This window comes from Drosophila innubila, chromosome X (assembly GCF_004354385.1).
Source record: "Drosophila innubila isolate TH190305 chromosome X, UK_Dinn_1.0, whole genome shotgun sequence".
NCBI lineage: Eukaryota > Metazoa > Arthropoda > Insecta > Diptera > Drosophilidae > Drosophila > Drosophila innubila.
Window position 1 is genome coordinate 4950862 of NC_047626.1, and position 24562 is coordinate 4975423.

General features: G+C 33.7%; 1 protein-coding gene across 1 annotated transcript; it reads right to left on the reverse strand.

Annotated features, from left to right (window-relative positions):
• Window positions 1–7322: 7322 nt before the first annotated feature.
• Window positions 7323–13741, reverse strand: LOC117785002 (transcriptional regulator ovo). Its single transcript, XM_034622875.1, has 6 exons — window positions 13510–13741; window positions 13350–13413; window positions 11836–13130; window positions 11146–11676; window positions 8956–9741; window positions 7323–7670 (listed from the first exon to the last, which is right to left on the reverse strand). Exons 1-6 carry the CDS (start codon window positions 13714–13716, stop codon window positions 7485–7487), a joined length of 3069 nt encoding a protein of 1022 aa, XP_034478766.1. The 5' UTR covers window positions 13717–13741; the 3' UTR covers window positions 7323–7484.
• Between the last annotated feature and the right edge of the window lie 10821 nt (window positions 13742–24562).

Genomic DNA, 24562 nt, shown 5'->3' on the forward strand with positions numbered 1-24562 from the left:
TCAAAACAAGAACAAAAAAAAAGAACTAATTTTTGTATATGGAATCTATTTTATATACTGTAACTAGAAGAAGAAGCATATAGGAGAAAGAAGAAGCGGTGCAAAAATAAAAAGAAACAGAAAAGTTGGAAAAAAAAAGTAATGGAAACTAAAAGAACAAAAGCTGTATCTCGCCCCACTGTACACAGCCCACTGTACACACAGACACAAAAGTCCCTCCTCCCCCCCCAAACTCAAAGCTGAAGAAAAGCCAATGAAAATGTGGAAAACTGAAAATAGTATGAACAACTCTTGCACCCAAAAAAAAAAAAAAAAAAGAAATCCCAACACAAAAACAACAAGAAGAAAATCTCAACGACTGCGCACAGAAAAAAAGTGAAACATTTTTTGTATTATATTAAAAAAAAATAAAAAATAAATTCTCTTAAGCAAATACGAAAACTTTAACTTTAATAATATTAAAAGAAAAAAAAACAGAATGTTGTAGAAGACAAAGAGGAAATTGAAGAGAATGATAATGCTATTTTTTAAGTGTAAACCAAGCCTCAAATTTAAAAAAAAAAAATAGGCTTGGACGCCAAATTTTTCTGCAATAAAAAAATGATGAGAAAATAAATGAAGTATGATATATATATATGTAAAAAAAAAGGAACTTTATAGGCATATACATAAATACATGCATACCGCTATATAAATATGTACAAATACACGCACACACACACACACACACACAGTCGAATACACTGAGATTGAAAAATTGCAAATTTTTTTGAACTACAAAAATTACTTAATGAATGAATTTAAGCGAAGAAGAAGAGAGAAAAAAAATGGAAAAGTGGACAAACTTCCTACACACACACAACAGACACACACACCATTAGACGAAGCGCAATATTTAAATTAATAAACGGAAAATTAATTAAAAATTATCAAACAATTTTTTGCATCGGTTCAAAGTTGAGTTAAACAAAAACAAATAATTCAACAAATAGATTATTTTTTATTCATTTTGCTTATAAGTAAATGTACCTAACAAAATCGAATGCAAGAAAAAATTAATTTGATAAAAGAAGTTAAATAATTAAACGATTAAAAAAATGATTAACAATCAGATCTTGAGACGTCTTCAATTTGTGTGTAAGACAAAACTGGACAAGCGATAAAAATTAATGCAAAAACAAATGAAAATTATGAATAATAATCATATACACACATACATATAGTATATATACATGCATACATTTAAATAAATGTGTAGTTTTGAACTAAACGTAAAAACAAATCGCATAATCTTCTAATTAATACTAATACAAATTGTTTTTAATGGCATAAGATTTATAAAACTTATTACAAGAAAAAAACAAAATAAAATAAAACAAAAGAGAATTAAATTTGTTGTTAGAAAAAGATAGAAATCTAATGGAAAATAGCACAAAAGTCGAATATACCCTGTAAAACTTGAATTTGGTTGGAATTGATTTATTGTCGTTTCTCTCTCTTACATTTTGTTGTACTTATTTTTCTACATAAAAAGAACTAAAAAAACGATAAAAAAAAAAATAGTAACTGATCCAGTACGAGTTGAACACGAAGTTTTTTAAAGCATTTTCGATAAATATTATAAAAAAAAGAAAGAGAAAACAAGAAAAAAAAATAACCAAACAAAGCCGAACAATTTCAATCTGAACAAAACCTAAAGCCCACGAAATATATATATATATATAAATATACATATATATATATTTAAATAAATTATATAGATCTATATATAGAAAAGAGGCAGCGTAAGAAGAAGCAAACACAAAAGCAACAAACATATTTATATATATTATGAATGTCTAGTCGTATTTTCAGTATTATACAAAGCTAAAAAAAAAAAATTACAAACAAAAAAATAAAATGTACGTGAACAAAACAAATTTTTGAAAAAAGCGAAACGGTTATAAATAACAAAAAAAATATATATAAACAATTAAGTGTGTAGCGTGTACAATAAAACCAATTAATAAAACAAAAAAATATGGTAAACAATTTTTAGAAGCATTTTTAACAAATAACAAACATAAAACAAAAAATGTAAGTGTTTATCGTAAAAAAATAAAAATATAAAAGCGTACATATATTAAATTAGTTATATATATGAAGAAAAAAAATGAAATACATATAATAATATGATATTACAACAAAAAAATAATAAAAGAAATGGGAAAGAAATTAAACGAAATGTGTCTGTTTTTAGTGTTAGTTTTTATGTAAGCTACCGATTAAAACAATAACAAAATTTGATGTGTGTAAAAGTAAAAAACAAAGCAAATTATATGAATAATATATATATACAAATATATATATAGTATGATATATCATATAGAGTAAAGAAAGGCCAGAAAACCATGTCAAAACTCGCGCTGCTGTTATACGTATTTATGTTTAAAAATAAAAATATGAAAAAAATCATACAAAAAAACTATTGCAATAAAGTCTTAATTATTATTATATTTTTTTTATATTTTATTTGTATGTAGAGTTATACAATATATTTTAACATTTCAAATAAATACAGCAGAAACATTTAATTAATTTTTTATATAAATATATATTATTATTAATAATCTTAATTTGTAAACTCTTTTTCTCTTTCACTTAAATAACAAAATATAATTTTAAACAAATACATATATATATTTTTAAAAACCTTTTGTTTGTGTTTAATTTATTTCTCTTCGGGTTCTCGTGTGGTTCATATCAATGTAATAGTTATAAAACCAGAAAATAAAAATAATTAAATTTAAAAAAATATAACAAAAAGTAAACAAATTTATAGTTATAGTATATCTATGTAAATGACATTGTATGTAATTTTTTAAAAGCAACAAAAAAGGAATGGAATAATGAAACCATTCAATTGGCCTAATTTGCTCAAACAAATCGATAAAAAATATAAGTATATATAAATAATAAATAAATAAAAAAATACATTTTATTTTTTACTTCTTTTGTGTTGAAAGTTTTAATAGTTGAATTTTAAATCATTTAGTTTAACTAATGAAAAGCAGCCCCAAAATGACAAACAACGTTAAAAAATTAAAAAGAAAAGAACAACAACATTACATATATTACAACAATTCTTGATAATAAAACGGTATATTAATTAATGTGAAACAACAACAAAAAATGCAAAATGAAAAAAAACATTTAGTTTTTATTGTAATTCCGTGTCTGTGTGTGTATTTCAGTAATTAATGTAAAAAAAAAACAGAAGCCGAAAAACTTAAAAAAAAGCGAACAAAAAAATTGAAAAAACAAAATACAAACAAAACACTGAACATAAAACATAATGAAACTAGCGAAATAAATAAAGTGAAAACATTTGAAAAAAAAAAATTGTTTTTTATTAAATCTTTGATGTTTAATTTACTATTTAGATCGGTGTTCAATGACTTTGCAGAACTGAGCTGATTCTTATTGCATTAAAGGTCTTGAGTATGAAATCCAATGGTGTTACTATCAGGGAATCAAACCGAAACAAATAACTATTTCGGTAAAAGGTTCTATTTCAGTTTTTATCTTTCGGTTCCGGTTTCATACCGGTACGTAACGGTACAACAAATCAATTTTGAAACATTTTAAAATTTGAAGATGTCGCTTAAAATAAATATGACATTTAAATAAATAGCTAGACCTAGAGAAAAAAATTTTTGAGCGAATTTAAAAAAAATTTAATGCAGAATGAATTTAGAGGACAAATCATGATCAAAATGACATTCCGCTTGAAAATCGGTTCAGTTTTGATCAAGTTATGACAGTTTGAAGTTGGTCAGACTGCGGATCTGACAACTTTACAAGTCCAAATTTTTGTTCAATTTCACATGATTTTTTACAAAAAATTGAAAGTTCTCAGAATCAAGTTAAAAGTGTTATTTTATACTAATTACGATATAGGGAGTTGATTAAAAGTGAAAACTTGAGTTTTAAAATTTTGAATTTTCGAAATTTCAAAGGGGGGACCCTTAGCATCAAAATCGAATCTTGGTCGAAAATAATTAAATTTTTAAAATGAACCAAATTTAAATGCAAAATGAATTTAGAGGACAAATCATGATCAAAATGGCATTCCGCTTGAAAATCGGTTCAGTTTTGATCAAGTTATGACAGTTTGAAGTTGGTCAGACTTCGGATCTGACAACTTTACAAGTCCAAATTTTTGTTCAATTTAACATGATTATTTACAAAAAAATGAAAGTTCTCAGAATCAAGTTAAAAGTGTTATTTTATACTAATTACGATATAGGGAGTTGATTAAAATTGAAAACTTGAGATTTCAAATTTTGAATTTTCGAAATTTCAAAGGGGGGACCCTTAGCATCGAAATCGAATCTTGGTCGAAAATAATTAAATTTTTAAAATGAACCAAATTTGAATGCAGAATGAATTAGGAGGACAAATCATGATCATAATGACATTCCGCCTAAAAATCGGTTCAGTTTTGATCAAGTTATGACAGTTTGAAGGTGGACTACTCTTTAACTTAGCTACTTTACCACAACCGTACCTGTACAAACGTTTCGGTATTCGGTTCCTGACAGAGAATTTATTTCGGTTACGGTCTCAGATCCTGTACTAAATATCAGACGGTTAGTTTCGGTTAACGGTTCCGGAATTGGTTCCGGAATAATTCCCTGGTTACTTTTCATGAAGGTATATAAATGATATAGAAAGTTTGCAGACAAATTTTTTTTTTTTTTAATATTTATGTACATACAAAAACCGGTTGCCTGACTGTACTTCGAAAACTTCAAACTGTCATAACTTTGTCAAATTTAAACCGATTTCCTTGCGAAATGTAATTTTTTTTCTTTTTCTGATCTCTAGATTAATTCTGCATCAAAATTGGAAAATACATTTTTTTTTCAGTCACTGTCCATTCTTCCCATACTGACACTTTTTTCAAAAACTTCAAACTAACATAACTTTGTCAAATCTGAATCGATTATCTTTTGGAATATCAATTTTATTAATATTTGTTCTCTATTTTAATTCTTTATCAAAATTGGAAAATTCAATTTTTTCCATTTTATCGATCACTGTCCATATTTTTTTTGAAATCTTCAAGCTTTTCATAACACTGTCTATTTGGATTCTGCATCAAAATTGAAAAACTCATTGCTGAAAATGCTGAAAAAGGTAAAATAAAAAGAAATTTGGCCACATTCGTTTTGTAATATTCAATATTTATTATATAATTTGCTTCTCATAAACTTTATGTAGTATACATAGGTAAATATATAATAGTTATGTTAAGAAAAAAAAAGGTTTAATTTAAAACTAATTCAATGTGAGTGTATGCTAATTTTTCTTATTTCTTTCATGTGTTTTTTGTTTTTGTTTCTTAGTTTTTTTATTTTATTTGAATTTTGCGCTTAAAAAGAAATCGGTGTAAGTATTAAATAAAATTTGTAATTTTGTTCGCATGGAAGTACATGTTTGTGTGTGTGTGTGTGTGTAAGTTAAATTAAAGTTTCAAATGAGTTTTTTTTTTTGTTGTTTCTTTTTAAAGCTAAACGAAAAGTTGAACCAAATTAGCTGAAGGATTCAAAATGATATAACTAAACTATGCATATGTATGTATGTGGGTGTGTATGAGTGTGTCGGGTTGTGTGTGTGTGTGTGTGTGTGTGTGTGAGGCGTATGTATGTGTGTGATGTGTGTGTGTATTCAACAATTATTGTGCATAGGCGCATTTATCATTTGATTGGTTAGGGCTTTATATTGTGGGCGGTGCCACGCCCAGCGCCCATGTACAACACGTTGCGGCTTAACGGAGTCTCTAATAGTTATATGTTTATATATTTTTTGTTTTTGTTTATACCAACACCAAGCGATTGCACAATTAACCCGTTGTTGCTTACAGAACTATGCAAAAAAATATATATATATGTTTATTGTGTGTTCTATGTTGTGTATACTCTGTGTGTGTGTGTGTGAGTGTGTGTGTTTTAATGGGTATTACTAACTGCAACTTAAAAGCATAATGTCGCATTATTCAATTGGCGATATGTGAAAATAATTAATGCAATTCATTTCAATTAATCAAAAGCGAATCGAAATCTAAATCGAAACGAAGTCAATCAAAAAAAATCAAATATGCTGTTCACAAACAAAGCATACGCCTAAAACTAGACTACATTGTTATAGTTATTTATATTAATAATATTTAATAAAAAATGATGTAGCTTAATTCATTTTGTTTTTATAGGTTTTTTTTTGTCTTCTAAGTTTTGTTGTTTGTTGTTGACTTTGTTTATTCAGTACAATTGTTGCTTTCAATGAAATTTCAACAAATAATGCAAAATGTGTGTGTGTAAGGGTGTGTTTGTGTGTGTGAGTGTGTTCCTTAAACAAATACATAATGATAATAAAGTATGATACATAATTCTTTTTTCCCTTTTTTGTTTTCTTTTGTTTTGTTGTTGCGCTTTGACTTCATTTATGAACAGCATAATTAGCAAATATATTGTTTACACTTAATTGATCACATTAAAACTATGCTTAACTATTAATTAAACTTAACCGATTTTCTTATGTTTCATTTCGTTTTTTGTTTTTGTTTGTTTTTTATGCCTCTTTACAATGGATTCTGGTTTTGTTTTGTGATGTCTTCAAAAGTTGCTAATAATAAATACATACAATGTGTTTTGTTGTTGTTGTTGTTGTTGTTATGTTAAATGTTGCTTACGTTCTACAATGTGGATTGTGGAATGTGTGTTTTTCATTTTTGTATTTGTTGTAAATAAATGCAAACGTTTGCAGCTAGTTCAATTCGCTAATTGAAAAAAGTTGTTTATCAAATTACAAAAAAAAAAAAATTATTTAACTTATTTTCATAATTCATAATTTTTTCGTTTATCTCTTCTCTTTTTTCGCGTTTGTTGCTTAAAGCATTCGCTTAAAACTAGACTTAAGATTCAACTACAACTTTATGTTGTAGCCAAAAAAAACATGTTATCATAATAATAATAATTATAAAAAAATAATAATATAAAAAAAAACTTTGACTAAGCGATTAAAATTAAAAGTTTTTTTGGAACTTGCCAAAAAGAATTGTTTTTTTTTTCATTTTCATTTTCATTTTTTTTTTTTTAAGAATTGTTTAAGTAATTTTGTAATTTGCACAGCAAAGTGTTAAAAATTGAAATGAAAACGTGTTGTAAAACTTCTTTGAGCTACACTAGTTACTACAACTAAGTTTAGTCTATAACTAAGTTATATATATATATATATGTGTGATATATATATGATATAAAGTATTATACATGTACAAAACATAATCTCTCCATTTTCGTGGGCAGTTTTCATAAAACTTCAGTGTCACACGTTGAACAGCTTAAAGTTGAAACATATTTTAGTTAATTAATAAATTATATGTACGGTTTTTTTTGCGCTTAAACTAGTTGCATTAATTGTAGATACGAGTTTCAGTTTCTGTTTCAATTATGCACCGGCATCGGCAGCTGGCCGAGCAAATTGTTCGCAAATTGTGAATTGGTGAACTTGAAATGACGCTTGTCGTAGAATTTCAAAAGCGCCGGTGAGAATGGATGATTGTCCTTCAAATGGAGATAGTGAACCTCTGGTTCGCAGGTGGTATGACCGCACTCCTCGCACACGTACATCTAAAAGCGAAGAAAACAATTTGTTATTATTCATTTTTCTCTAATTAATTCTTAAATTTATAATTATATTTAAGAAAATTATTCAACCAAACGCTACAAATACAAGTCTGATTATTACTCATTGCGCTAGTCTCAAAATCTTATAAAATTAGATATTAGATAAAAATGAGAAATAAAATTAATTTTTATAAAAAAAAAGGAAATACAAATTTCTGCTATTTCCAGGCTACTAAAAATAAAAAAACAGTATACAAAAAATACATTTCAAGTTTATTTTGTAGCAAATCATAACTATTATTCGCAAGAAGTTTGGAAAAAATTAATATTAAAAATAAAGTTTAATCTGTATTTAGGATACCAAAAGTAACCAACTACAATTTTTTGGGGGTTCTTTTCTTTTTCTTTTTAATAATGATTATTTCTTAAGTTTTATTTAGTTTGAATCAAAAATAAAACTCAAGGTGTTATTTTGACTTTTTTATAATGAATGAATGAACAAAATTTATATACGTTCCTAGTCAGTAAACCATTTATTAATTTATTAAATTCCAAAATTTTTTTTATTATATTACCAATAATATAATTATTTCATTTAAATTTATTTTTTTTTATAAAGACTAAATAACACCTTGAGTTTTTTTTTCAATTCAAACTAAATAAAACTTAAGAAATAATCATTATTCTATGGGTTTGATGATAAATATAGTAAAATAAAACAGAAAACATATTGAATTTTTTCATATTTCAAATAAAGTTATTGTAGGTTTAGCTATTATTTGTGAGTAGTTTAAAAAATGTTTAACTAACATAATAACTATATTTTGAAAATAAAACTTTATTTAATGACGAAAAAAATCGTTTTCTATTAATTTAAATCATTTTATTAACTTATTTTCCAGTCTTGTAGATAATGAAAATGAAAATGTTTAACAAATATTAATCAAGCTATTTCTAAGCCATTTTCTCTTATTTTTTTTATTTTTATAAAAAAAAAAAAATTATAAACTCAAATAAATAATTTCTGTGATTAATGCAATAACTTATAAGTCTTTTTTTGTACTTGTAGCATTAGGAATGTCAAATTAAATAAATAAATAGATAAATAAATAAGTAATAAATAGATAAATAAATAAGTAAAATAATAAAAGTCATTGAATAATGATTATGAAATAAATAAATAAATTTAAAAAAAAAATGTTTTAAATTAAAAAAATATTTATTAAATAAATAAATAGATAAATAAATAAATTAATAAGTAAGTAAATAAATAAATAGATGAACTCACCTTGGCGCGTCGCTCCTTGTAAGCATACTTGTGTTGCACACTGTGCACCTTCTGGCAATGCGACTCCAGGGAACAACGTTGAGTGAAGCTCTTCTCGCACAGATTACACTTGTAGGGTCGCACACCCGTGTGTGTGCGTGTGTGACGCTTGAGGTCAAAGGTGTCGTTGAATCCCTTGCCACAGAAGGTGCACAGATAACGCTTGATATCCGAGTGGCATTTCATGTGGCGATTGAGCAGACGTTGCAACGAGAAGGTCTTCATGCAGACGCGACACACGAACTTGTTGTTGGCATCCTCGGCACACAGAGGATCGCCTTGGCTGCTGCTGTTGCTGCTGACGCTGCTGCTGCTGTTGTTGCGATTGTTGCTGCTGCTGCTGTGACTGTGACTGAGGCTGTGACTGTGGCTGTGACTGTTGCTCAGCGTATGATGTTGTGTGGCAACTGCAGCCGCTGCTGCAGCGGCTGCTGCTGCCGCTGCTTGTTGCAAGCTCTGTTGTTGCTGCTGTTGTTGCTGCTGCTGATGTTGCTGCTGCTGCGCATGCTGTTGCTGTGGCGAATGTTGCTGCTGTGGCGAATGCTGCTGCTGCTGCTGTTGCTGCTGTGACTGGCCAACATGTTGCTGCTGCGCTTGGTGGCCATGCTTGAGATCATCGATGCAATCCATGTTGCGGTGTATGCGGTGGTGATGATGGCCTCCATGCGCATTCTCAACCGCCAGCGGATTCTTAATGCCATGTCCGCCATTCACAAACTCCAGCTGCAAATCTGGCGGCAGTCCCAACTGCAAAGGTTACACAAATATTATTAAAATGTTACGAAAAAATGTTAAAAAATAAATATCTTCAATGGTTCAACGACAAAAGACGAGCACAAAAACAAAAAACAACACAACAATTGACAAAACACTTTGGTAGGCAAAGGAGTAAGGCGGAAATTTAGGCACTGCTGTTAATGTTAACAGCGTGACGCTAACAGAGCTGCAGCATCTTTATCTTTTATACCCTAAAAAACTTTCCGATAGATTTAACTTCCTTATAACAGTTTCAAATTGCATAAACAGAACTGCTTACATTTATTTAAACACAGATTGCTGTTAATGTTAACAGCGTGACGCTAACAGAGCTGCAGCTTCTTTATCTTTTATATATTAAAAAACTTTTCTATAGGTTAAACTTCTTTATAACAGTTTCAAATTGCATAAACAGAACTGGTTACATTTAATTAACCACAGATTGCTGTTAATGTTAACAGCGTGACGCTAACAGAGCTGCAGCATCTTTGTCTTTTATACTCCTAAATGTAAAATTTTTTGAAGATTACAAACTTTTCTATAGATTTAACTTTCATATAAGAGACTGATGTTAATGTTAACAGCGTGACGCTAACAGAGCTGCAGCATCTTTATCTTTTATACCCCTAAATGTACATTTTTTTGAACATTACAAACTTTTCTGTAGATTTAACTTCCATATAACAGATTGCTGTTAATGCTAACAGCGTCACGCTAACAGAGCTAAAGCAAGTTCTCTTAAGCTTTACACTGTTGCATCTTTATGTTTACATTTCTTAAAATCTAAAAATCAAATAGAATTGTGAATTTAATAAATATATATAAGATTTTATATAAGTTGATATAAGATTTTAGTTTGAAAACTTGATATTAACAGAGTGTTAATAAAACTTAACAAATAGCAACAGATTATCAGTTTGTCTAATTAAATACTTCTTTAGTAATTTATTATAACAAAGAATATTTAAGAAAATGTATAAACACAAATGTTATAAATCCTATTAAAAATTTAAATATTTTAGCGGAATGTAAATTCAAAAGAGAAGACATGCTTTTAACATAGAGCTGAGTAATTTTCTGTTACTAATATGGAGAGTATTTAACATTGGCAAGTTAACAGAGCTGACAAATTAGAGAAAATGTTGTGTCAAATGCTGCTACTGTTAAGGAGCGCAGTTAACATTAAAAGGTTAACATATTTCAAACATTTAACTCAAAAAATTGACTATGTAAACATATTTTAAATATTTTTTTGTAAACAAACACACAAAAAACGGAGTGGAAGACAAAGGAGGAGAAACGAAGGGGAAAACGAGGCATGGACAAAACACACAGCTACAGCTAAAGCTACAGTGTTATTTAACAGTATGTGGAGCTGTTAAATCGCCGTCTTACCCGCCGCTGTAGCATTTTGCTCTCGTTGAGCGCCGAAACAGTTTGCGATGGTGGCAACAGACCTGCTGCTGTTGCCGCTGCCTCTGTTGCAAGCGAACGCAACGTGGTTTGATGCACGTGACGCTGCGGCGGCAACTGCGGCGATGCATTAACAGTGGAGACAAATGTTACCACTGTGGAGCCATAAGCAGCGGCTTTGGCACGACCACCCAGCTTAACAGCACTGCTGTTGTTACTGCTAACAGTGCCACAGTTGGCATTAACAGTCTCAGTAACAGTGCTGCTGTTGCTGTTAAGTTTGCACTTAGGCTTGCTTTTATTGACAGACTTAACAGTGTCGCTACTGTTAGGCGTGCTGGTAATGTTAACATCGTCGTTAACATTGCTTCTAGTATTAACAGTGTTGTTACTGATGACAGTGTTAATGTTGTTGCTTCTGTAAATGTTAACGCTGTCGCTAACATTGCTTTTAGTATTAACAGAGTTGCTGTTAGTGTTGACAGTGTTCATGTTAACGCTGCTGTTAAACTGACTATTGTTGCTGCTGCTGAGCAGCAAATAGTTGCTGTTGTTGTTGCTTTCGGGTGCATTGTCATCGTTTGTTGTTGCTGTTGTTGCTGCTGTTGCTATTGTTGTTGTTGTGGTTTTGACGGTGATGTGTTTGGGAATTTTAAGATAACTTACGCTTTGTATCAACGGCTTTGTGTCGAGCAATGCGGCAGCAGCAACAGCTGCTGTATTGGCATCCAATAGATTGGAGCTGCTGCTGCTGCTGCTGGACATGGGACGCAAGGCGGCAACTGCAGCGGCGGCAGCAGCAGCCGCGGCAGCAGCAGCTGTTGTTGTTGGCGACGGCAGCGATAGATTGCTGTTGTCGTTGTGTTGAAGCAGTTGTTGCTGCTGTTGTTGGTGATGATGCTGCTGTAGTTGCTGATGCGCATGTTGCTGCGAATGATGATGATGTTGCTGCTGCTGATGGAAATGATGTTGTTGCTGCTGCTGCTGTTGTTGCTGCTGCTGTTGTGCGTGATGTTGCTGCTGTGCATAGAGATTGTGTTGCTGATAGGCATGTTGCTGTTGCTGCACCTGTTGTTGTTGATGTTGTTGGTGATGCTGCTGCTGCTGCAGCAATTGTTGCTGCTGTGCTAGCTGCTGCTGCTGATGGTAGCCGTTGTTGTTGTTGCTAGTGTTGCCGTTTTGCATTTGCAACATGTTGCGCGTGGCATGTTGATACGAAGGCGGCGGCTGTTGCAAATGTTGCTGCTGCTGTGCGGCGACAACATGTTGCTGCAAATGCTGCTGCGACGCGTTGTAGACATTGTTGTTGCTGCCGCTGTTGTTGCTGCTGCTGTTGCGCATGTTGTTGGTGAGATGCGTCAATATGTTCTCATGCAACACATCCAGCTGTGTGGCATGCGCCGTGACAGAGACAACATCATCGGAATCCGGAGTCAATGAAGGTGTGGAAACCAATTCAAAGTCGCGACGATGTTGCGGACTCGTATTGCGCATGTTGCTGCTGTTGTGATTGCTGCTGTTGTTGTCGCAATCATCATCCTCATCATCGTCATCCACACAGCTGCGTTGCAGAAATGAACTCAAGTCCACCGCATCCGATAGTTGCTCCAGTAAATGATCGGTTTGGGAGCTTAACATGAGGGTGGCTGTGAATTGCAGCGGATCGACAGCAGCAACATTGCCAATAACATTGCCGCTGTTGCAGTGTGCAACATTTGCAGCCAAATCCGACATAATGGCATCCTCATAGAAATTGTTGCCACCATTCGAATTGCTGTTGTGCTGCAGCTGTTGCTGCTGTTGTGCGTGTTGCTGCTGCTGCTGCTGTTGATTGCTGCCAATGAGTTGCTGCTGGCTGTTGCTGCCGTGCATGCTCGCTTGTATGATGTTCTGGGCAAATGTGCCTATATCGATTTTCGCCTCATCATATTCCATATCGGGTTCATCCTTTAAGATAATGCCATAAGCTGAGGGATTGCCGCCGTAAAAGGGATGTGCAATTGTTGTTGGTGTTGTCGTGTTGTTGTTGCCGTGCAAATGATGAAATTTGGAATTGGAATTGGAATTGATAATATTATTATTATTATAATTATTACTATTATTGTTGTTGTTGTTGTTATTATTGCTGTTGCTGTTGTTATTATTGTTGGCATTGCTGCCCAGACCAAAGTTTAATATATTATTACCATCTAAGGCAACGCTGCCAATGCCACCACCACCAACTGTTGCTGCTGCTGCAGTGTTGTTGCCGCCGCTGTTGTTGTTGCTGCTGCTGTTGTTGTTGTTGCTGCTGCTGTTGTTGCTGCTGCTGCTGTTGTTGTAATGTTGCTGCTGTCCGGACATTAAATATGCCGCTGCTGCTGCGTTTTGTATTAAGAAATTCGATTGCAGCTGCACGTTGTGGGCGTTATGGGCGTGCTGTTGGGCGGTGGGCGTGGCTGTTTGTCCGTCCGCCGTCTGGCCGCTTTTGAGACTCTCGTAAAATGGCGGCAATGCACCGCTAGGCGGCGAATTGGGTCCGTAATTGCCGCGTCCGTCGCGACCGCCGCCCATGCCACCGCTGCCGGCGCCGCTGCCCGCACCGCTGCCTGCGCCGCTGCCCGCAAAACTGCCGCTGCCTGCGCCGCTGTTCTGCGCGCCGCCGCTGCCGCTGCCAAAGCTGGCTTGAAAACTCTGTCCGCTGTTATTGTTGCTGCTGCTGTTGTTGTTGCTGTTGCTGCTGCTGCGTCCGTGTCCCGCTGCTGCGGCCAAATGCCAGACAGACTGCGCACCAGCCGCGGATTCAGCTGCAGCACGCGCGCTGCCAAATAGCTGCTGCGTCGGCGCGCGTCACGTACGCGTCGCGCCCGCTGCAGTCGCAGCGCGTTCAGCTCGGCGTCGCTGTCGTCGCTGGCAGCGCTGCGACGTTGCCGGGGCACGTGATAATCAATGGGTTCCTGTTGTTCCGGTCCCAATTGCTCTAAATCGAGTGTGCGCTGATATAACAGCTCGCTGTTAACTTGTTTACAGTGCGCTGCTGCTGCTGCTGCTGCGGCTGGCGTCGCTGCTGACGCTGTGGGTGCGCGTTGTATGACGCTGCAGCGTACGGCGGGCAAACGCGGCGGCGGCGGACTGGGACGCTGCTCTGCCGGCGGTGGTGTGCTGCGCATGCGCAGCGACAGCGGCTGCTCAACGGGCACTAACGGTTTCTCATCCACTATCAATTTGCAGCCATCATCAGAGTCTTCACTGTCGCTGCTGCTGCTGTTAACGCTGTCGCTGCCTCTGTTATCGTTGTCGTTTCGACTGCTTGCACTGCTTACCAACTCACACTGCTTGTCAACCTCACTCGCTTTGTTTATTATTTCTAGCGGATATTCTTTGCGTTGCGCCTGCGTTAAAAAACGCGGCTTTGGCGTCTCAATGCCCACGTCAACGTCTACTTCAGCGTCGGCGTCGGCATCAGCTGCATCAGCTACTGTTAAAGGCGACTGCGGCGGCGACGGCGACTGCGTTTGCTTTGGACTTTTAACGTTTTCTTTTGGTATGCTGCTTTCTGTTACTGTTACTGTTGTTGTTGCTGTTGCTGTTAACGCATTAACGTCGCAGTCTTTGTTGTTGTTGTCTGTTGCGGGTGTGTTGGGTCTACTGCTTATGTTAATGTTAATTCTACTATTAATAATGGTGTCGTTGTTGCTGGTAGAACTGCTTGCTATTGTTGTTGTGGTGTTGGTGGTGGTGGTGGAATTGGCGCTTGCACTGCTTGCTGCACTGCAGCTTAAACGCTGCAAAAGCGCTGCCGGCGTTAGGTAATTTTCTGCAAGTAAATCAAAAATTAAAACAAAATTAGCAATCATTCAACAATAAAATGTTAAATTAGAAGCAAAACAAAAAAATTTAAGCACACAAAACTGCAAGTTTTACATATTCTACTTCGTAGAACTTTCGAGAGAGCCACTTTAATTATTAAAAAAAATAACTGCATAAACCGAAAACTGCAAATCGAAAAGAGAGCGACAAAAATTATAACCGTGCAATCGCGACGACGATCTTATTCTAACTGTAAGCGCATCTCCTTCTTCCTCAGCCAAATATCGAAATTTGTTCGACAAAGTGGACACACACACACAAATGCAAACACATACAGATAATTTTGTGTCTCCTCTTTCTTATTTCGCGCTTCACTCATAAGTGTAGTTGCAAAGAGTTGCCACCCAGTTGCATAAAGGGATCTAGCTAGTTAAATACGCACAAAACGTGCATCAAAAAAGTTTGGCCACAGCTTTTATACGAAAGATTGTTTTAGAATACCTTTTAAACAAAAGAATGTCATGTAAATTAGAAAATATTTTTTTTAAAAAATATCTACAATCACAAACGATTTTATTAGATTCCTAAATGTGATATGATAGTACAAAGAAATGATTTTCACACGAAATAAACATAATATTGTATTCAAAATATATTACTACATATTTAATTATTTTTAAACAATTTCTTCCACTTTCTTCTTCTTGTTGCAAAATATTGTGAAATTAGAATAATAAGAATCACTATTAAAAAAATCTGTTTAATATATAAGTAAACTTGCTACATAATTAGTTGTTATTTAGTATGTGACTTAAAAATTGCAAGTGTGTCATTACTTTTGCGCTGCAGAGTAAATTGAAGTGAACATAAACAAAAAGCAGTGCATAGACACAGTCAAAAGGCAAATAGTCAATTAATTGGTGCGCAGCAAAAATTATTGAATGCTTAAAACTAGTGCAACAAGTGAGAAAGTATTAAATTAATAACAAAAAATAAATAAAATTAATGAATGAGAATCAATTAAATGCAAGTGCAATTGCAATTGCAATTGGAATTATAAATGGCAAAAGCGAAACAGCAAGTGTTAGTACAAAGTGGTGAGAGGAAGAGAGAGGGAGAAGGAAGTTGCCCTCGGCAGCGGCGCTGCGTCGCAGTCAGCAAAGACAAAACGGGCAAAGACAAGGTTAGGAAAAAACGAACGAAAAAGCAGAAAAAACAGAAGAAAAAAAAACTTGTCTTGGTTGTAAATCAAATCAAATCAAGTGCAGTAAATAATAGCAACAAACAATTAACAACAACAACAGCAACAACAATGGCAATCACAGTTGACGTCGCTGCACTGCGCTGACGTGTGCATGTGTGTGTGTGTGCGATCAAGATCAAGGCTTTTTGCAATTGCTTTTGTGTGTGTGTAATGCAGCGGCATTTGTCAATGAACAAGTTTGTGTGCGTAGGTGCTATTATTATTATTATTGTAAGTGTGCAGCCCTTCATAAATATGTAAGTATTATTTAATTGCATGCCAAGCGCGCAATATCAATAATTACATACATACATATGCTAAAATGTGTGTGTGTGTGTTTTTGTGTAATTTCAAATGCTTAACACGCATGCAGTTGCGCTGCCGCTGCGCACACTGGAACCGCAAGCCAAAATACTTGACAAAAATCATTTTACATATTTAAAATAGAAATAAACTGTTTTATATGTGGAAAAATGTTGTTTTAAAAAGAAATAAAAAATGATTCGCTAATCAACAAGTTTTTTTAAAATGAATTTTAAAGTTTTCATACAAAATTAATTTTTTTTATTGTTTTGTGCAACTTTTCACTATTGTAGTCCGTTTACCAACACTACTTTTGTGATCTTATTGTGTTAGGGATCTTATTTCAAGCTGTGCGTTTTGTAGCCTGTTTAGCAGCACTAAACCTAATGTAAAACAAAATACATAATTGCCCCACTGTGCGTCGTTCTGTTTTTATTTTAGCCTGTTGGTCATGGTCGCCTGGAAAAGCAGTGCTTCTGGGCAGCGCAGTCGACTGCGCAGCTAGTAAATTCTAACTGTCGCACGCCACTTAACAGACAGTTAACAGTCGCTGTTAGCCTTGGGCGGGCAAACGCTTAACATTTTGACAAACCAAAAACGACAAATAAATAAATAATGATTTAGCATAATTGATTGTAAACGCACATTCCGCTATGCTTGTGTATTTAATTAGTTTTTTTTTTTTTGTTGTTGTGGTACATTAAAATGTGTTAGCTGTCTGTTATTTTGATTTAAATTGAGTGTAAACTGTTGGCTTTGCCATTTTTATATTTATTAATGGGTTAACAGAGACGCCCGCAACAAAATTGCAAATGGCCACGCCTACCAACAACAACATGTACAGTGAGTCTCAGTTTATGTGATACACTAATTTTACATATTACAAACTTTTAATAAATGCATTTTTTTATGGAAAGAAGCTATAAATAATATTTAAATATTTAAAATTAATGTTTAGGTATTTGTTATAGCAAAATATTTGCATTTTATTTTTTATATACATTAAATTTAAACACAGATATAAATATTAAAATATAATATTTTCATTTTACTAAATACATATTGTGAGAGTCTGAATAAAGCAATAAAGAACCTAGTCAAAAATAAATTGGAAGCCACTGTATTCATCTTAATGGCGCACTGTAAACTGTTTACATATGTACATAGACACACATCTGTACATATATGGAATTTAACATGATCGACTGCATAACGAGCTGTTAAAATGGCTTTGCTTTCAGTTTAGCTGCTGTTGTTGTAATTGCTGTAATTTATTTTATTGTGTTAAGGTCAAGGCAATTGTAAAATGCTTTATAATTACATATGTATGACATACAAACACATGAATACATACAAACATCATAAATAAATAAAAAATGTTTGTAATGAGGAAATGAACATGAAGTTTTGAAACAATAACAGATGCGTTAAACTCGTCAAGTAGTTTTGTCTGTAACTTAACAGCAGACTGTCTAATGTTAAGCTTTTGCAGCCTTCTTTTGTGTTTCTGCTTCTTCTGCTCCTCCCACCTCTTTTGTTTTGCGGCAAGTTCAATGCACGTTTTATCCTTTACAATAATTGATTTACATGTTTCGGTTTCTTCTTTTTGTTTTTGTATTTTTTGTTTATTCTCTTCGCACAGCTTTTATTGTTTTGTGTGCATGAACTTTTAAGATATTCCCTCGCATTTGTTGTTGTTGTATTTTCTACGTTTTGCCATTTCGTCTAGCGCCAAATGCGTCTTAACGAAATATTTACACACACTCATATGTACATACATACGTACAGAAGCATAGATAAAACGAAATCAAAGCAAGTACAAAAACAAAACTGTTGTGCGTGTCATGTGTTTGTATGTATGTGTGTGTGCGTATGTTAATGTGCATAACAGAGTCGTTGAAGTTGTTGTCTAGAATTTGTAATTGTATTTTGCGCCTTGTTTTGTTTTTCCTTTTTTTTTTTTTAATTCTGCTGCTTCTTTATTTATATTATATTCTGTTTAACTTAACTATTTTTAAAATAATGAGCAAACATCTTTTGTTTTTATTGGAAAAGTCTTGCTAGACAAGATTAGTTAATTAATTGTTTTGTCAAAAAAAAATTAAAATATTTTTGTTATTTTTAATTAATTAATTAAAATTAAAATGAATAGAGTATGACTAACAAACTTAAAATAAATAAAGAAATGTTGGATAGCCAAATTTATTTAATTAATATTGTTTTGCTATATTAATATTAAATATTTGGATGTTTTTAACATTGTCGACATCTTGAAGCATGGAAAACTACTCAAGAGACACGCACAACAGTTAGCGTGTGTGTGTGTGTGTGTGTGCTTGTAGTGGGTGTAAATGATGAGATTTTTGTCGTTGCTTCAAGCATGTGCTATTGTTACTGTTATTGTTATTATTGTCGTTGTTGTTGTAGGCAAATTCCAAACGCATTCTACAGCTAACTCACATGTTGAATTCCCGACATGCACGACAATGACGACACTCCTCTCATTCTCAACTTGTCTCTCTTTCTCTCTTGTCTCTCTTTCTCTCTCTCTCTCTCTCTCTCTCTCTCTCTCTCTCTGTTCACCCAACACTCCCCCAGCCTAAGCATCGTTTAAATCTTATTGTTGTTATTGTTGCTGTTGTTGTTGTTGTTAATATTACTGTGTGTTCTCTGTGTCATTGCAAATGCTAAGCACGTTGTCAAGCAGCTCTGCCCATATATAAACTACACACACACACACACACACACACACACACACACACACATACACATACAAGCAGACACACAAACATACTTAAATGCAAATTTATATACATATGTCCACATTTGGAGAGACAACATTAGCTTCAAGGGCCCCACAAGGGTTAAAGTGTCTTTGCAGCAGAGCTGCCACATAGATTTAAGACGCATACCATTGCCAGACATTTACAAACTGTGTCATAATTGATATGATTTATTTCTAAATGGATTATCATAAAAGCCAAATCATTAATATTATCTTTATCTTTTATAATATATTTTAATACTTGAAGTTCCGTTCAACTCACATACCAAATTTACAGACTCTAACACTGCTAATAGCTGGGTTACGATGCGTGTGGGAAGAGTTGTGCATGCTTATAAGGCAAGAATGGTGTCTTTTATCTTAGCACATCATTGATATATCTTTTAATTGTGCAAACGCAAGCTTTAATTGCTCTTTTACCACTGCACTTGGCCCTGAGCTCAAAGTCAACGAATTGTAACCAACTTAAATACAGTTGACATCTTGACTTAACCACATGACGTGTGGCAACTAATAGGCCTCACCCTAAAAAAATTTAAAAAACAATCCGTATCCATAGTCAAAATAACTATTGCAACCTCACCCCAAAAGCCACCCACTTTTATTTTTTTTATATTTTTTTTTGAGACTTGCTGTCCAGTTATTTAATAGAGCATGAAAAGCACGCAGCGTTGACAAAGGCAACAGGTACACTGAAAAAAAGTCATACTAAAATGTAAGTTTAATTTTAGCATGGTTTTTTTTTAAAGTATGTATTTAGAGATTATTGTTTAATTAAGACAATATGCGAATAAAATGGCAAAAACGCGGAGAAAAAAATGTCAAAAAATCCTAAAATATTTAAGCTTGCTAAAAAAATACCTACGGGATTCCGAAATTCAAAATATTTGCAAAGAGCCAAACTAAAGATGCGGAATTACTGTACTTCTAGCAGCACATAGGATTTATTTTATTCCAAAGTTGCGACTTTTTTTCAGTGTAGAGAGGGAAAAGAGTTGATAGGAGTGATAGAGGGGAGCTTGGTAGGTGGGGCAATGTGTAGTGTCAACGATTAGCCGACAGCTAATCAATTTTCTTGTCGTATGTCGACTTGTTTCCTTTTATTGTTTGCAACGTTTGCCAAAATGACAAGTGCGTTTTTTCAAATATATGCGTATGTGTGTGTGTGTGTGTGTTGGCCACCTTTTGCTGCCTTGTGGCAGATGCGCGACCCTTGTCAAAGCCTGGGCGCAAAAATAAAAAGGCAGTGGAAAAAAAACAGAAGGTTGCTTCCTGTTGGCCACCAAATTGATGAATGCATCCGTTTGAATTTGTTGGGGAAACTAAAGGAAGTCTCCTAACAGGTGCTTTGACCAAATGACCTAATGCGAATCGAGACAGATCGCAAACGGAGATCCCAACCCTATGCGATCCCTCAATCTGCAGTCGTAGCCAAAACAAATTATGTAGTCTCTGGTGTCTGGTGTAAAAAAAAGCTTAAAACAGCGCCCCTATTTGCCATTTTAGCAATTCTAATGCCAAAAAATGCCCAACAGCGGCAATGTGATATCGAGATATCTCGATAGGGGTGCTCTTTTTCAACTCTTTCTTGATCCTTTTTTAGTTTTTTTGTATTCTTAAGCGTCTTTCTTCGGTTTCTAACTGCTTGAGGGCAGTCTATAAATTTATTGCCTAAGCGATCTGCGTTTAAATGAATTTGTCTCTAACGCCCCAGCAACAACAACAACAACGACAACAACAACTACAGCGCAAAGAGTAAAGCTGTCTGGGATTTTTTGGCTTCGGGTTTCTCGGGCAGCTGTTGATAGTTCGATTTCTAAGGGTCCAAAGCGTTCAGGGCGTTCAGTTAAGGGGCCGTTCCAAGGTCTTTATTAGTCCATACACACACACACACTCGCACACTCTCACATACGATCGTTCTCAGGTTTCTGGCGCAAACTTTAAAATGTATTAAGTGGCATGCAATTAAGTTTATCGATGCGCTAAAATCAACCGAAGTCAACTTTAATCTCGTTTTTTTTCTTCTTTCTTTCTGTTGCTGCTTCTTTTGTTTCTTTTCTACTGCTTCTTGCTTAACTTCTTATTTTTCTTTTGCATGTTTTTTTTGTTTTTTTTTTTGGTGGTTTCAAAATTATACATTATAAATGCCGACGCGTTACTTTTTGGCAACTTTATAATTTTGAGCTGAAATTTGTTACTTTGATTGTTGCCGACTGAGGGACCCAAAAATGCTCAACATTCTTATAGTTGCTGTTATTAACAGCAATGTTAATTTACATATGTTAATATGAAATAAAGAGCAAATTATTTAAAAATGTTTGAGTAAAATTTAGACATGAAATTGTAATAAGTTTATCTTGAATCTATGAAATGAAATCTTGGCAGCCTTTCTCTACTATTTCTCTCTTTACCCTCTTCTCTCTCTCTCTCTCTCTCTTTCTCTCTCTCTCTCTCTTTCTCTCTCTCTATGCATCTTTGATGTACAAACTGCAGCTCATTGCACTGCACAATTCAAGTTCGTTGCCTAAGTCTTTTGTTTTCCTTGTAAGAATTACAAAAAAAAAAAAAATTGAAGAAAAACAAAACGAGTAAAAACATTTATCTTAACATTAACCCAGTAAATCCAAATTGAATGACACAGCAGCCTTGCTGACAGCCAACAAACGCCTCCCCTCCCACCCCTTTACACCCCTCTCTCGGCCAATATCCCCCCGCTGCAGCTTTTTTTAGCCTACACAAATTGTTAACTGTTGCTGTTGCCGCTTTTCAAGGTCAAAACTGCAACGTATACAAGTTGAAATACTCGTATGTGCATACACACACACACATACGCATACACACACATGTGCAGCATTTGATATATCGACAGCATCCAAATGCCACAGCCCCGATAGATTGAGAGCTGCAGATGTTGACTTGACACTGAGACAAAGACGCAAACTGAAGACTGAAGACAGAAGACAAGACAGCAGAGTGAAGACTGAAGACAGTGAGGAGTGAAGACTGTAGATTTAGATTCAGAGACTTTTCAGATATTCCAAGTTGAAGCGCTGGCCTCAGCTGCTGTTGTTGCTGACAGCTTTCAAGCTCAAAGCGCGTCTTAAATTGCAAACCACATGCTTGACAACAACAACAACAGCAACAGCAACACACACACACTCACACACACCAATTACAACAACATGTGCTACGTTTTGTGCAGCTGCTAATTACAGTTGCTTTTTTGTTGTTGTTGTTGTTGTTGTTGTTGTTGTTGCCGTTGTTGTATTCCATCTATGTGCTTCAATTTGTTTGTTTGTTGGTTTGCTTTAATTTTTTTATATTTTATATGTGTTTTTTTTTTTTTTATTTGTTTTTGTTCTTTGCGGTATTAATGTCAATGTTAACCTTGCTCTGTTTCATTCTGCCTCGTTAACTCGTTTACATTGTTTATTAAGTGGACAGGCTTTTAATTTTGTGTCTAACTATTAAGCTCTTTTTTTTTTAACATACATATACCCTGCAATTGGTAATTGATGGGCAATTAAATGGGGAATTGTTTGATTTGCAGCTGAAAGTGCAGAAAATGATCTAATTGTTGAGCTTAAGCATATTTCTAAGGAATTTTTGGAGTTCACCAGTTTAAGATATGCTTTCTTATGTTACATTGCAGAGTATCTGATATTCGAACTAGAACAAGTAGAAATAAATCTTAAAAAGGTGTTACAAATGTAATGTATGCTTATTTAATGCAAAATCAAAATCGTTTTATTATTTTTTTTACCATTAACACATTACAGGGTATTTCAGATTTCATCAACTTGATGCATAAATTTGATACAATCATAAATAAATGTTATTAATGTTTATTTTTTATTGATACTCTGAGCAAAATTGGAAATTTGCAAATCTTTATGCTAATTTTGGTATTACAGGGTATATTTGAATGGATACAGTTAGTTATAACAGTATTTTCCAACAGTAATAGTTTGCTTGCTTTAAACTCTACATACTTTACTTGACTTATGTCCTAAATTTGACCTTAAATCAAATAAAATTCGTGTTTAAATTTTAAAAATCATAAATTCATTTTTGTAAAAAGAAAAATGTATTTTAAATGAAATGTTTAGCAGCTGTTGAATTGATTAAAGGTTTTCATTTGATTGTTGCAAATGATTCTTAAGGCGTTGCACATCCACATTGAAGAGTTGTGCAATTTTTAATGCATTTCCGTTAAGCACGTTGCACAAACAATGCGGCATGAAAATGGCAACAAGCGGCAAGGGGCGGCAGGGGGCAGCAAGCAAACAAAACGCAAATGAGTTTGTCAACATATTTCTAATTCGACACGCTTCAAAGTGACCAATACACACACACACACACACACACATACAAACACACACACTTGAAGCGACGCTTTTAGAATGAATATATTATATGCGTTGACCTAAATTTTATGACTGTTGCTGTTTGCCATTTAGTTGCAGCAACAACAACAAAAAATAATAATAACCATTGCATGTATGTGCATGTGTGTGTGTGCGTGTGTGTTAGTTGCACAAAGAAGCATGCTAAACAGCTACTAAAACACAATGCAACTGCAACTGCAAAAGCAAAAGCAAACAATGCGCTGAATGAGACAAAACTGACTGATTGTCAGACTGACAGACTGACAAACTGACTAACTGAGACGTTGTGACAATGTCTCGCATGTGTGCATATGTATTTGTGCTAATTGTTAATGCCAATAGGCATTTAAAAGCATTTACGAGTCTATTACCCCAGGCCATATGCACTGATAAATAAAATGTTCCAAAATTAAGAACCAAATGGTTTTAAAAATAGTGAAAAACACTTCATTTTAATATTACTTATGTTTTATTTCTTAAATTTTTTCAGATTAATAAAAAAAGGCTTAGAAAGTATATATTTGAAATAAATTATGAACCTTAAATTATTCAAATTTAAAATATCGTAGCCATATCACAATAATATCACAAATTGTTAATTTGGTATTATACATGCGTATTTGTGTAAAATTGAACTACTATATCATTTACTTAACATTGAAACGATCGACAACTGCATTTTTGTATGAAAAACTGTATCTTTTTTCTAGTTATTTTAACTTTATAAAATAAAAAGTGCTTTATTTTTGTTTCTACAAATTTTTTTTGTATTAAAAATTAAAAAATGGCTTGCAAGGGTAGCATTTTTATTTTGAAATCAGTTGTTTTTCTTGTTGTTGTTAAATTATAATTAAGCATTGGTAAAGACAAGTCCATTGGCTTCTCGCACAA